The sequence below is a fragment of the Amphiura filiformis genome, chromosome 8 (genome assembly GCF_039555335.1).
Source record: "Amphiura filiformis chromosome 8, Afil_fr2py, whole genome shotgun sequence".
NCBI classification, from domain to species: domain Eukaryota; kingdom Metazoa; phylum Echinodermata; class Ophiuroidea; order Amphilepidida; family Amphiuridae; genus Amphiura; species Amphiura filiformis.
In genome coordinates this window covers 65,946,892-65,962,132 of record NC_092635.1, presented here as the reverse complement: position 1 = coordinate 65,962,132, position 15,241 = coordinate 65,946,892, and the positions used below count along the sequence as shown (strand labels likewise).

Sequence of the window (15,241 nt, the reverse complement as noted above, 5' to 3'; positions counted from 1 at the left end):
ACTTTTTGGTCTAAGGTATATAAAAGTATACATATTTACAATGGCAAAGACTTGATGAATCCTGTGAGGTAAAATTTAGTTTTAGAGAAAATCCCCAGAACATTTTTTTAGTTTTAGCCCAATTTTTTTTTTTTTGTGTGTAATATCAGTTTTGTTTTGTTTTGTGCAGAGTATAGAGAGAGCTCACAACAACAAGAAAGAGGGCTATGTTTACTTAAATGAAGGGGAACTACTGGATACCAGCATCAACCGCAGTCCTCCTGCTTACATGAACAATCCTTCATCTGAAAGACGAAGGTAAGTATGCGAAACAACAAAATACAGGGGGTCTCAAAAATATGTAACATATTAACAGTAATTTTATTCTTAAATTTGTAAACTGGTTTCATACCAAATTTATATAAACTGAGCTCAAAAAGAAACTTTCACAACTTGTGAATCACAAGGTCATATCTTAAAATCCTGTCAATCAAAATGAACCAAAATTACTCCCAGGATTACTTCAATACTCTACTCAAAACACATGTCAGTAACCAAGCAGTTGTCCAACTGACACAACAGACATGGAACAGTTTCCTGGACCACTTTTACAGCCCAACATTTGGCACCCAGCACAAAAAATCTGTGAGTATGCATACAAGATCCTGGCACAGCTGCTTTTTTCTTTTCACACACTTTCTTAAAGAAACAGGTCTTGTTCCACACTATTCCACTTACTCTTTGGGAATTATCACATGTGCAAGGATCTTGTACTCATTCTCACAGATTTCTTTTGCTGGGTGCCAATTATTGAACTGTGAATGTGGTCCAGGAAGCTGTTCCGTGTCAGTGCATTTTGCTGTTGTGTCAGTTGGACAACTGTTTGGTTACTGACCAGTGTTTAGAGTAGAGTATTGAAGTAATCCTGTGTGCAATTTTTGTTCATTTTTATGGAGAGGATTGTAAGATATGACCTTGTGAAAAATTATAAGTTTCTTTTTGAGGCCAGTTTATTAACAGTGATTTTATTCTTTGTAAACTGTTTCATACCAAATTTATATATGTGCAGAGATACCACTTTTCAGATTTTAAACTGAATTCGTGTTTGCAAGTGAATGCAAGTAGTAATAACTCAGCAGAAATGGGTTTTACTTGGAGGGAATTATTTCTAACATTACGTTTCATTACCTGGAGAGATTGAATCATGTCTCACCTCATTTTTCAACCAAATCGATGGTAATAACTCTTGTAGTGAGGGATCAACATTTAACCAAAATTGCCTCAGGCAAAACTTATTTCCTGGGAACCATATACCACACAAGGTCATCCCTATGTAACTCATTGACCCATTTGTGTTATATACTGCCTCTAGCTATAATGACATCCTTGTGATCTGGTCAACTCAATGACAGATACGAACCTCAGAGGGAATTCAATTTTTGATCAATTCTCTCCAGGTAGTTCAATTCAATTCAATCCAATTCAATTGTATTAAAATAACATTTTAATATTCATTCTAGGTAATAGCTAATTATTTTTTCATTCTAGGTAGTGAAACGTAATGAATATTTTTGATTTTTTGTGGTATGAATTCTTTTCTTCAGGTATGACTATGACACTGACAAAGATATGACCATTGCCAAATTTGTCGGTGAAGATGGTACAGATATTGCACTTATAAGGTAGGTTCAAGTATGTCAAGTTTAACAACTGCATTTAAAATTGGTTTATTAAAAGGATGAATGAGATTTTCTGATCGCATTAAAGCCCCCTGGGATGGTGAGATACTATTCGCCATCGAAGTGGTTACGTAATTCTCTTGGTTACCGGATCACGCTATTTTGGTATGCCTTCGAGTGCCATATACTTTGTGTGGTGATTGTTTCGATCGTGGTTCAATACTTTGCATTCTGCTTTTCTGTCATTCTTTTGCTTATCAGGTTTCCTGTTCATTAACTTGTGTTTGACATAATCTATAGCTATCTTCAGTAGATAGCATTAACTTGTGTTTGACCTAATCTATAGCTATCTTCAGTAGATAGCATTAACTTGTGTTTGACATAATCTATAGCTATCTTCAGTAGATAGCATTAACTTGTGTTTTAAATAATCTATTGCTATCTTTAGTAGATAGCATGAACTTGTGTTTGAAATAATCTATAGATATCATCAGTAGATAGCATTAACTTGTGTTTGAAATAATCTATAGCTATCTTCAGTAGCTAGCATTAACTTGTGTTTGACATAATCTATAGCTATCTTCAGTAGATAGCATTAACTTGTGTTTGACATAATCTATAACTATCTTCAGTATATAGCATGAACTTGTGTTTGACATAATCTATAGCTATCTTCAGTAGATAGCATTAACTTGTGTTTGACATGATCTATAGCTATCTTCAGTAGATAGCATTAACTTGTGTTTGACATAATCTATAGCTATCTTCAGTAGATAGCATTAACTTGTGTTTGACATAATCTATAGCTATCTTCAGTAGATAGCATTAACTTGTGTTTGACATAATCTATAGCTATCTTCAGTAGATAGCATGAACTTGTGTTTAAAATAATCTATAGCTATCTTCAGTAGATAGCATTAACTTGTGTTTGACATAATCTATAGCTATCTTCAATAGATAGCATGAACTTGTGTTTGACATAATCTATAGCTATCTTCAAAAGATAGCATTAACTTGTGTTTGTCATAATCTTCCCCTCCTCTGGATAAGTCCTGGGTACACCACCGGTTTGAAAGGTATTCTGGAGATTCAGTTTAACCAGTCTAACTTGTACTCTCTTTATCCATGCAGTTGGTATGCTGTACACCCTGTTAGTATGAACAACTCCAATCACCTCATCAGTAGCGACAATAAAGGTTATGCTTCTTATTTATTTGAGCAAGATATGAATGATGGAGCACCTATGGGACAGGTATGTATGCTTTACTGAAATGTTCATCGGGACTGTTATGAAACATAATAGTAGAATTTTCTTATTTCTAGTCCAAAAAACAGTATTCACTGTGGAAGTTTTGGTGTCTACCAGACACCTTTTTCTGCACTCTTTTTGTTGTGACGATCTTCTGTTTACCACTAAATGCTGATGGTTGCTTAGCAACGTGTTTGCCAGTTCTATTTCCATGAAGATTGTCAAACACTAAGCAACCATCAGTATCAATGGTAAACAGAAGATCGTCTCAAAAACAATAGTGTAGAAAAAGGCATCTGGTAGACACCGAAACGTCCACAGATATACTGGTTTATGGACTATAAGAAAATTCTACTATTAGGTATGTATGCTATACTGTGTCTCATCTCAAGTTTAGAGTAATGCCATTTTGGTTTTTATAGTGGCAGTCTTGAATCAGTGCGTTTACGTGGTTGCGTTGCCAACAAATTGTCCTTCTACCGTGTGTGTACACCCCACGGGATTAGGTTAGCGCAAGCAATTTGAATCTGCCATTACGAAATCCAACATGGCATTACTCTCAACTTGAGACGAGACACAGCAAAGTAAAGATGCATGAAGTGATCGCAAGGAGAAAACACAATCGATATCGATAGCTTCATAAACCGAGGACTTCATGCATCTTCAATAGGTATGCTATACGAAAAGGAATGTTGCACTTCTTTCAATGATATACCCAAGTGAGCTCAAGTGGGAAGCTATGTGTAAAAAAAAAATTAATTGTATATAAATTGAGTAAAAGTGAAGGATAAGTCATTCAAATTGTATATTTTGGCAAAAAAGGGAGAAAACAGCAGTATATTTTATTTGGTACTATAAGAATAACATACAAATTACACTACATATACAGTATTATTATAACAAAATAAAATAAATTGCACATCAAAATTGTATAACGAAATTACAAATCAACACAAGTACCAAGGATAGCCCAAAAAGCCTTGGGAAAAGCTTATTTCCATTGGGGTCCTTTACAAGCAAGAGAAAATATAGGAACAAACTGCCATACAAAAACAAAAACAGAGACAACGTGCACAAAGGACGCAAAAAGCAGATATGTGAGACCAGCTCAAATTCTAAAAATCAAATGGACCCTTGATCAGCTAAAAACTGTTTGACAGATTGTTTGTACAATTTAAAATCATTGATGTTCTTGATTTCATTTGGCAGTGAGTTCCAATGATGAATTGCACTATTAAAGAAAGTGAAGCTATTTTGTCCCTTGGAGTGAGGAACCTTAAAGTTGAATGGACTTCCCCTGGTACTGTAATTATGAAGAGATGATACTTTAGTAAAATGCATTTTCATATATTCAGGACAACAATTATGGAAAATTTTAAAAACATGACTAAGTTTTAATTGAACTACTCTGTCTTGACTTGACAAAGTTGAAGCCCATTCATATACATGTAGCTAAATGTCTCTACTCTTAAATTACAGATTCATGTAAATGTCTTCTATTGTCTTTAATACGTGGCTTTCAGCTAAACCACTAGCAGGCTATGTTAGCACATCTATGACAGTTACAAAGAGGCCAAAACCTTAATTATGGTGATTTTTATGATCCTTTCAATGAGCAAATCACCTTTAATACATTCATTCATTTCATTAGGCTGTGAACCAGGCGACTACAAAGTTTCTTCATGTACTACGATTTGAAGCCAAGGTGGTAATGGCATCTGGCAGTAAAATGTTGTCCTGGCAGTTTTTGCACATCAGACAAGAAGGATGTTCTGTGCCTTGCAGGTCTTCTTTTACCATGTAATGGGGTGTAGAGAGCATATCTTCTGTCTTGAATACACCAAGTTTTAAAAAGCACACTCAGTGTGACTCTCTTTGTTTTCCTCCTTAAAATGGCGATGGTTATTTATGTGATGCAAGAGTCAAAATTATAAACTTTGGAAGTTGAAAATATAAATATGATGAACTAAAAATATTTCTTGTACAGAGGAACAATATGCATTATGATATATCAAGGGTCAGTGGCACAAAGATGTAACTCCATTTTGGCCATTCTGAGAAAAATGAGTTTAAACATAATGATCCATATTGACTGTAGTTAAGTCCTATGTTTCACTGGCCATTGATTTCAATGGGTGCTGAATGAAGTTACCTCTATGTGTTTATTGGAAAGTGCTCATGTTTCTGAAAATTTTGATACCAAAATCTCATTTTCGCAAAAAATGGAGTTAAGTCTTTGTGTCACTGACCCCTCGGTATATTATTGAATTCCTTTAATTATCTGTATGTCACTGCGCTGTCTAGATACCAGTAGGTCTGTTAATTTTTGTACTTTTTATTCTGCTGTGATTTTGCAGGGTGATTTTGTTGCCATATTTGCCAATGCTAATCATGGTGATACCAGCCCCAATACAGCAGGACCAAGATGTATTGATACAGGAGGACCATGTAGATATCAAACTAGCACTTGTAATGATAGGGTAAGTCTTTATGGAATGTTTGTCTTCTTTTTTTTCTGTCTGTCTGTTCTCATGACGCTATGCTTGTGTGTCTTTTTTTTTTCAGGCATGTGAATTTTCAGGCTTTTGCCTCAATTCTGACAGTTTTGTTGTCCAAATTTATGCATTTTTATTTCTTTTTAGCCTGTTTTTGGGCCTTTTTAAGGCTGAATTAACACCCTTTTTCAGGCATTTGTCAAAAAAGCCATTTTCATGCCTGTTTTTTGTGTACAAAATATGCTTGTGTGTCATTGTTTTCTTGTGTGTCTAGGCACAGAACCAGGGTCTTTCGGAGGGGGTATAGAGGGGGTAAAGAGGCCATTTAAGGTATTGAAAAAGGCACACAAGCAAAAAAAAAGACACAAGATGGAAAAAAAAAAGACACACAAGATGTCCTTCATGCGTGTCAGTTGTGTCAAAAAGACACATACACAAGAAAAGTCACACAAGTCTCACAGACACATAAGTATACCTGTGTGAAATGTTCGCTTGTCATTTCTGGTTGTGCTTTTAGAGCCCAGTTAAAAGATTATTTACTATACTTGTTTCTCTTTCCTTTCTGCTTTCTTGCCTATGATTTAGTTTTTACATAAATTTCATGGTATTTATGTGTTGATATGATATGTGCAGATATCCTATAGTTTGTGTACTGGATTGTTTTTGTTATAATTTTAGCTTTTGATATTGTGCATTTGTTTTTATGCAGGCTCAGTTGTGTATAGCATTTGGGCCAGGTGAAGATATGTTTGACAGCACACGTATCATAGGAGAAAACCAGTATGTCAAAGCTAAGGTATGTTGGAAGTTGGAAAATGAAATATGTTATGGAGGGGGCAGGGGAGGGGGATAACAGGATGTAGACTCAACAATTCCAAATTTGCCTTTCAGTGACCAATTTGACACTAAAAAAGGAGGGTATGGGCACACAGGGATTTGTCATTTGGTCTAATAACATTTCGTCGAATATCCATTTCGTCTACATCCATTTCATCTAAACCCATTAATAATAATAATAATAATAATATGGAAATTTATAATGCGCAAGTATCCGTCAGAGCCGCTCACTGCGCAACAACAGGAATATGACCACAAAGGGGAACATGATGAACAGAGCAAATACAGATAATATACAACATACCATAAAAAACATTCTACACTACAAGTCATCAGCAAAAGCGATATTAAACAGATGTGTTTTTAAGGTCTATATTAGGTCTATATCCACTATGTCCAATAATCATTTAGTCCTATAACCATTTGGTCCGAGAACCATTTGGTCTGATAACCATTTAGTCTAATAACCAATAAGTCAAACCATTTAGTCTAACAACCATTTAGTCTGATACCCATTTGATCTATAACCAATAAGTCTAATAGCCATTTGGTCTAATACCCATTAGTCTAACAAGCATTTAGTCTACTAACCAATTGGTCTACAAACCGATTGGTCTAATAGCACATGTGAGGCTGCATATGGGCAATAACGCTACTATACATACTATGAGGTCATAGTCCGGGGTCACCATGGCCTCTGCTCTCGGGGTTTCATAAACAGTGTAACAGGTCTATACATGTATTATCTACACATGACTGACAAAAACCGGAAACCCTCATTGTGTTTTAATGTTGGAATGGCAGATAGCGCATGTCCTGCACCCGTGACACCCCAGTGATGCATGATGAGCCTTTCATACACTCTTATATCAAAGCAGCCAATCAGAAAAGCTGTTAGAAAAGTACGAAACATGCATTGATTGTGTATATTGTGCGTAGGATTGATTCATTTTTCGGGCGGGTTGATGGATTTATATTTGGTTCTGTTTTCCAACATTTTAGTGATAATTTGTTATATAAAAAAAAAGTAAAAACCACATGTTTTTTCTTCTCGTGTATGAAATAGATTAATAAACTTGTATTACTTATTGCTCGAGAAATTAGACAAAATAATGCACTTGCGCTGATGTTGATGAGTCTAATGCACTCCCCCCTTCAGGGCTCGTGCATTAGACGCATCAACATTCAACGCGTTCATTAACTTATAAATATTAGGCCTATATGTGACCCGATTCAGTCTACTATAAATTCATATTTTTTTGATACATTATAGCCCATAACCAGTAGTAGACGAAATGCCAATTTTTTAGACAAATTGGCAAATATACAAAATGGTATTAGACAAATTGGTTATTAGACCATACAGGTATTGGACCTTACAGTTTTTAGACCAAATGGTTATTAGACCAAATGATTATTTCAAAAATATTAGACCAAATGGTTATTAGACTGTATGGTTAGTAGACATTTTGGTTATTAGACCAAACAATATTAGACTAAATGGACATTAGACTAAATGATTTATAGACTAAGAGGCAATTAGCCTTTCTGGTAATAGAACAATTGAATTGACTAAACGGCAATTAGACCAAATGGTATTAGACCAAATGGTAATAGACCAGGTACACTCAACTTTTGAAGTGATGTGCAACTAGCAATTTAAAATGGGATCTTTTGGTGTGAGATATAACACTAAATATATGGAAAGATTCAGGGCAGTAGCAAGCGGGGTGGCCGGGGATGCCATGGCCGCCCCACCTTTTGAGAAATTTGTTATGTCTTTCTTTATATCTTTATTTCAATTTGGTCATATATTTGTAATTTGGCCGCCCCATATTTGTGATGGCCGCCCCACATTTTTCAACCTTACTACGGCCCTGGAAAGATCATTCATTGGGTGAGGATACGAATAGCTTAAACATTGGGATCATAAACAGTGCCAATGTACATTATGTGAACATATTTTTAAATTCTGCTTATTGTTTAATCATTTTTATGTAAATTATTTAAATTAACAATTCAAGCACTCAATTTGTTTTATCATCCACATTCAGGAATTATATAACAGTGCGACTACAGAAGTTGCTGGGCCTGTTGGATCCGTTTACCAAAATGCCAACATGACTCATTATCCAGTAAAAATAAATGAAACATATACAGTAAGTATTTTTTAAATACTCGTTGTATTATAGGAAAGAAAAAAAGCAAGGTACACCAACTTGATGTGGGGAAACAAGTAAAATGCAGACTAGACAGTATGCAGGGGGACAAAAACAGCAAACTTAGGCAGAAGAAGTAGGCAAAGTTCGATAGCCAAAAATTACCATTTCCAAGGCCCACAGAAGTAAGTGCTGAACCTGCAAAAACAACAAGGATCAATGGTAATACAAAACTGCACTAGAACAAGTGATGAAAATCACTGTGCATATAAACAGACACGCTAAACCAAACATCCAGAGTAGGCACAAAACAGGCAAAGTTCGATGGCCAAAAACTGCCAATTCCAGAGCCCACAAAAGTGTCAGGAAAACAGTACACTGGAAGTGATGAAAATCACTGTGTACATAGCAGTCAAACACTAAACAGACAAAAAACAACTGACGTTTCAAGCAGATAAACTGCTCTTCTTCAGGGACAGACAACAAAATATAAAGCAAACAACAAGAACTACATGCTGTAGTTTAAAAACAAATTCAAGTCAAAAATTGAAGGCAAGTTCAAATTGAAATAAGTAGCAAACAAAGACAGCAAACTCAGAGCAAAATAAGTTGTGTCTTCTCTCATTGAGAGCAAAAACTTCGTTGTATTATAATTTAAAAAGTATGTCAAAAAATGACGAAATTGACAAAAGAAAGACAGTGTGCAACCATCTTATTTCCTGATTTTTATTATTTCTAATAAGGCTGTGTGTATGTGCGAAGTGTGTAAATTGCCAAATGTTCACAGGGCAGCTATTGCACTTACCCACTTCTGGCACTGAGCAGTCAATTTGTTTGTTTGATTCTCAAGTTAAATGCGGTACAAATTGATTCATCATTGTTTTTTCAAATTCCACTTCCCCTCATATTCAGACATATACCTGTGCTGCAGCAATGGGCTATTCCTTTGCAGCAGGTACCGTTGATGGTCCGGGTGAATTCACTTTTTTCCAGGGTAAGTTTTTTTGTGTGGCGTGCATGTTTGATGTTCTTGTTTTGTAATTGTCATGTAGGCGTACACCTGTGCAGCAGCCATGGGTTATTCATTTGCAGCAGGTTGCATTGATGGAGCAGGATTCTTTGATTTTTACCAAGGTTAGTTTGAAAATTGTGGAAAAATTTCTTACAAATTTTTTAAAATCATTGTTGCAATTATTCAAACCATGCAGAGTGCTGTAACATTCCCATTATAATAAAAATATTGTTGCGACTTTCCGTTCTTTTTGTAGATTATGCCATAGTCTATTTTTGATAAATAAAAGCATGTTATTAATGTTAATCATGATGAAAGCATTCAGTTGAACTCGAAATTATACTGATATTTATTACATCAAAATATATACTAGTATAAAATTGTTATGAAAAAGTTTATATAATTATATTAGTGACAGTAAAAGTCAAGTGTACGTAGGCTTATATTATTGAATGCAACATATCATAATGTCATGATTGTATTGGCACTTCACTGAACAATTCTGATTTTAAAATCTGCCAGTTTATTAATCGCGAAATTCCAGGTTAAAAATAGACTATGGACTTTCAATTTAAAACGGGATTTTGAGCCGGCAAAGTCCCTAACACTCACACTGTCAATCATACTTGTTTATCAATCAAATTTAACCGCAAGCAAATACAATACGCGCTCATGCACATATTGACGCGTTCATGCAATTACACATCACAATGGCGGCATACTTGTGTACCATGTAGTTATTAATGGTAATGATAGGTACCCGGAGGATTTAAACCATAACGAGATCTGGGCGACCAATCACAACCCAGATCCATTTAAAGATGCATTACATCATTGCCAATTTTAGTAGGCCAGATTTCCGACAATCTCATCCATAGAAGCTCATAGACAGCCGTGTTAAGCATCTCTGACCGCAATCCAATGTCAGTAGTCCACTTGGGGAGCTAACAAACAGAGGGTGTATGGTGACTGAAAAGATCAGATGTGAAAATCTATCAATTGTGCACACATAAATTAAATCAGAGTTTTAAGCTTAAATACAATATCCAGAGTATATGCAGAATGGGCAAGTGGACTACGGGGTAGTCTATTCTTTTTGTGAAGTACCTGGACTGCCCTTTCTCTGTTTCCTCATTTTATTAAACCAGTGAGTTATTGAAGAGATTCATCAGGAATACAGTTATCAGATATCAAAGTTTTCATAGTACAAATTCCAAGAAAAAACTCACGTTTTCCATTCAGTTTCGGCAATCCTAAACCAGTGAGTGCATTTTGATAGGGACTGTGCAATAATTATGAGTCCTGGTGGGAGAGTAAATTGAGGGGGGCAAGAAATTTTGCTTGTAACATTACAACATATGTGACCCATCACATCAAAACTGTCCACTTCGTGGCTGGCTTCTTTGGCAGATAACAATGAAGAAGATGAGAAAATATGAAGAAAATAAAAAGAATTTTGAGGTTGTTTTGCCGCATAAAACATTTTCACTGTATCTGATTTCAACATAAGGTGTCATTTTAAAGCTAAAAAACAGCGGTTTATCCTGGTGTTTAAATGTGACGTGTCATGTCAAAAGGAGACACTTTTGGGCAGGTTATCAATTTTGAGCTTTTTACATATCTTAAATAAAGAGATATTTTGCTCCACAACGCCGGTTTTCCCAATGGAATCGGACAATCCTAAGCAAAGATATTGAGTTCGTAAGTTATGGTATTATAAAATTGGAAATTGAGATATCGGCCTTTAAAAATATTATTGACAATGTTGAGAGTAGGAATTAGCTTTGAAAAATGTCTCAAAAAATACAAGATGCCAGTTATATTCCGGTCTGAAACTCTCAGACAATATTTTAAATATTAATAGCATCACAAATTCGCAACAAACCCAAATTGTGAAAAAAAAAAAATCACCGGGCAGATTTTTGGCTATTTCTCCATTTACGATCCTGCCCAAAAGTGTCTCCTTTTGACATGACACGTCACAAATCTCAATTTTCATTTCTGCCTCGAGGTGGTTGGTTTTGATGTGATGGGTCACATATATAAATGTATATATTATTGATTTTAGTGTTAAAATTTTCATTGATTCAAATAAAATAATGTGTATATATTTTTCCTTTCTCTCATTCAGCTAATACTCAAGTTGGATTAAGTTCTCAATGACCAAACTTTATCCCTTCCAAATGACCAAGATGCTTTCCTTTTCACAGCCGCTTCCCACTGTATGATAATACTAATACAAAATAATATTTTCTTTTCATATCGCAGGTGACACAACAGGCAATGACTTATGGGATGCTATTAGAGATTTGATAAAGAAACCAAGTGATGAATTAATTCAATGTCAAGCACCTAAGCCTGTACTCTTGCCAACTGGAGAGGTAAGTTGCTATTTGAGAGACTGCAATTTTTGATGCCAATGCTAATTTTAAGCAGAATATCACGTTATATGTTAAATATGTGAAATCGCTGTACTCTTGTTTGCTCTTGTATCAAAGCAGATCTTGATTAAAGTTAATTTTTTTAAACTTCTGTGGTCCGAGCTGTGCGCCAAGCGTCTACGAGCGTACACACAGAAAAAATAAGCAATCACGCCGATTGGCTGATCAACGCACTTGACAACAAGTCCGTTGACCCATTGGTTGTCTGTTCGGCGCGTAGTAGGCGACCTTGTCACTTTTACGCGATCGCAATTCACCAGCGCGTACCCCGACCACGGAAGTTTTAAAAAAACAACTTTAACTGTCTTTGTTTTTGTATACTCTTGTAAATATGTTATTTTGTAAACATTCTGTATGAATCTGGTAAATATCATTTTACTTAATGCATGAGGGCATGCTTGGAAAGCAGTGCTAGCCACTGAAATAGTTTAAAATTATGTTCTGGTGTACCAGAATGAAATTACAACAGTGGCCTATCTATGGAGCAGTGTAATACACATAATCATCCATAACTCGCAAACGCAAAATCAAAATCAACTGAAATATTTGGAAGAAGTTTTTTTGCGGATATCTACTGAAATATAACATAAAAAGAGAATGCTAGGATCACACACCTTTAATTGGCCCTCAAATACTTCAATCTTTCTTTGGTCTCAAGTGCACAATGATCATATCTATTATTAGGCCAAAAAAAATTGTTTGTTTGTCCATAGAGGCTTATGAAACAGTTGGGTCGGTAGGTCGCATTTTTTTTTTTTTACAGATATTGCACTTGAAACCGACAATTTGAAAAAGTCAAAACACACAGTACTGGTTTAACTCTTGAGATGGTTCTGCATGTTATACTGTTCATTTTCTTTACGTGTTCTTTCTTTAAATTTATAGTAACCACTGTTTTACTAGCACATTCAACGCAAATTTAAAAAAAAAAAAAAAAAAAAAAGCGGCCGGGACCAGTGTACACGGTCGGTGGGACGTGGACAAACGAACAATTTTTTTTTTGGCCTTATTATAAAATATTTGATCACAAGTTTAGTTTTGTGAATTTTTTTCAGATGTTTACACCTTGGACTTGGGCCCCTGCCGTAGTACAAACACAAATCTTACGAATCGGTCAACTGGCTATTAACTTAGTACCGGGTGAATTCACGTAAGTCATTTACATCAACATTTTGTGATTAAAATTATATTCAACAACTCTTCCTATATACCTTTGTACAGGAGCCAACCGTTGTTAAACCGTGATGAACCCACACTTTTACGGTAGCTTATACGCGAACGCGAGCGAGACTACGCGTTCGCGAGAGCGCCGTAAAATTCGTCATGCCTGGAACCTTTGTGCGTATGCCAGCTTACAAGTTGAATTCAGTATTTTTCAGGTAGCGGCTAAACATTGCCGTTTTATTCTTAGTTTTATTGCTGATATTCTGTCGGTCCGTGTCACGTCACTTCCGGTTGATGATGTTCGAGTGAAAACAAGTCCCTGATTCGCGAGGGCAGCTAAAGCTGCCCGAGCGAAGTAAACCACACAGACGACGCGGCCGCATTGTTGTTAAACGCTGATGAACAACGGTGAAACATGATTGAATCCCTAAAAGAATCTGCAGGCATTTGACGACCTGCACTATACCTTGTCTCATCTCAAGTTGAGAGTGTCGTCAGTGGGGGTGTGTTGCCAACGTGCAGACAAGCCACCCTTCTGTGTGTATATGCTGTGGGCTTAGGTTAGCGCAAACAATTCAAAACTGCCACTGTGAAATACACAAATGGTATTACTCTCAACTTTAAAAAAAGTATGATAAACTTGATGAATATTTTATTATTTTAGTGTCAGCAACATTTAGTTGCAGCACCATGGGACATACGGGAGAGGGTACCAGTAGGGCCTATAGGGACACCCCCCCCACACACACACACCCCTGTCTGTGTTTGCCTCCAAATGTGGACATTGTGTTTTGCTATCTAACCGAGGACGTGTGTATGATGTTTTCATCGCCTAACCGTGGACTAAAATGGCGGATTTTTTGTGTGTATAATACGAAACAATTCAAAACTGCCACTGTGAAATACACAAATAGTATTACTCTCAACTTAAAAAAAAGTATGATAAACTTGATGATTATTTTATTATTTTAGTGTCAGCAACATTTAGTTGCAGCACCATGGGACATACGGGAGAGGGTACCAGTAGGGCCTATAGGGACACCCCCCCACACACACACACACTTCAGGCTTTTCCCCATCAGAGCCCCCACTGAAATTCACTTTTCCTCAATACCATCAGGGACTCTTCAAACTTTGGATGGCACTTTGAATCATGAGGTGTACATTGTATTTATCTGAAATCATTGAGTTTCAAATGTTTATTCTTGTATAATACAGGACCATGGCTGGAAGAAGGTTGAGGGATTCTGTTAGAGATGTGAGTGACTTTGGTTACTATGCCTAATCCTTATCATAAAAAAATAAAATAAATAAATGCTATATCAATTTTGATGGTTATGTCTTAACTGATCGATGATGTAGTGAACCGAATGCTTCGTGCAGAGGTTACTAATATTTATGCTGATGTCCACTGTTGACTGTAACTGCGTTTAGCGTCTGCATTTTGGCAAATAAATAAAAATGATTGGATCGCATGATCATGAGGTTATGTATTTTCTTTAATAATTGCATCATTATATTTTAGATTTTTTTTTTATTGATTCGTATTGGCAGGTATTCCGACAAAATGGAGTGATGAATGTTGTTCCAGTACTGACTGGTTTAGCCAATGTATATACTGATTATGTCACAACATTTGAAGAATATCAAGTAAGTAGGGGTGTATTGAAAAAAGAAATTTCCAGCCAACATATGCATGATGAGTGGAAACTTCAAGAACTCATACCTTGATATTGCTTTCATTATGCTCGACTGTTGTTGTAATAAAACTAACCATAAAGTGTATTTTATAATTTGGTTCACTTCAAGTTCAGTAGTGACGTCAATGCTTTTTCACGATTGCGCCGCAAGCGTTCCGACAAATCGCTCTTGTGCGAGTGAGTGTACACTTTGCGTGATTAACTTGACACGCGCGATTCACTGCTTAGGCCAACGAAATACGCACATACGTCACTACCAAACTTGAGGTGAACCAAATTATAGTGAAGTTTGTGATGCTTGCCACTTTCAAAATATTCAAATCTGACCCCCCCTTTCTTTCAAGGTGGAAAAATAGTTTCAAATCACTATAGATTATATTATCTGAAAAAGTAACACCTTCATGTGTGTGTAGACCTATTTCTGAGGTATCAGCCTCATTTATTTTCCTTGTGTCATATAAACTCCTCAACAAAAGTTTGGAAAGTTTTTTCAAGCATCTGTATCTCAAATTATTTGTGACATATT

At 35.9% G+C, this 15,241-nt stretch overlaps 1 protein-coding gene across 1 annotated transcript in view; it reads left to right on the top strand.

Moving 5' to 3' along the window:
- LOC140158411 (putative neutral ceramidase C) overlaps positions 1–15,241 on the top strand; it is a 30,793-nt gene that overhangs the window by 8,550 nt on the left and 7,002 nt on the right. The window contains exons 4-14 of the mRNA XM_072181502.1: positions 170–297; positions 1,584–1,661; positions 2,790–2,910; positions 5,265–5,387; positions 6,112–6,198; positions 8,294–8,398; positions 9,311–9,392; positions 11,679–11,791; positions 12,907–13,001; positions 14,234–14,273; positions 14,570–14,665. Of these exons, the coding sequence (XP_072037603.1) occupies positions 170–297; positions 1,584–1,661; positions 2,790–2,910; positions 5,265–5,387; positions 6,112–6,198; positions 8,294–8,398; positions 9,311–9,392; positions 11,679–11,791; positions 12,907–13,001; positions 14,234–14,273; positions 14,570–14,665 (1,068 nt within the window). The remainder of the gene's footprint in view (positions 1–169; positions 298–1,583; positions 1,662–2,789; positions 2,911–5,264; positions 5,388–6,111; positions 6,199–8,293; positions 8,399–9,310; positions 9,393–11,678; positions 11,792–12,906; positions 13,002–14,233; positions 14,274–14,569; positions 14,666–15,241) is intronic.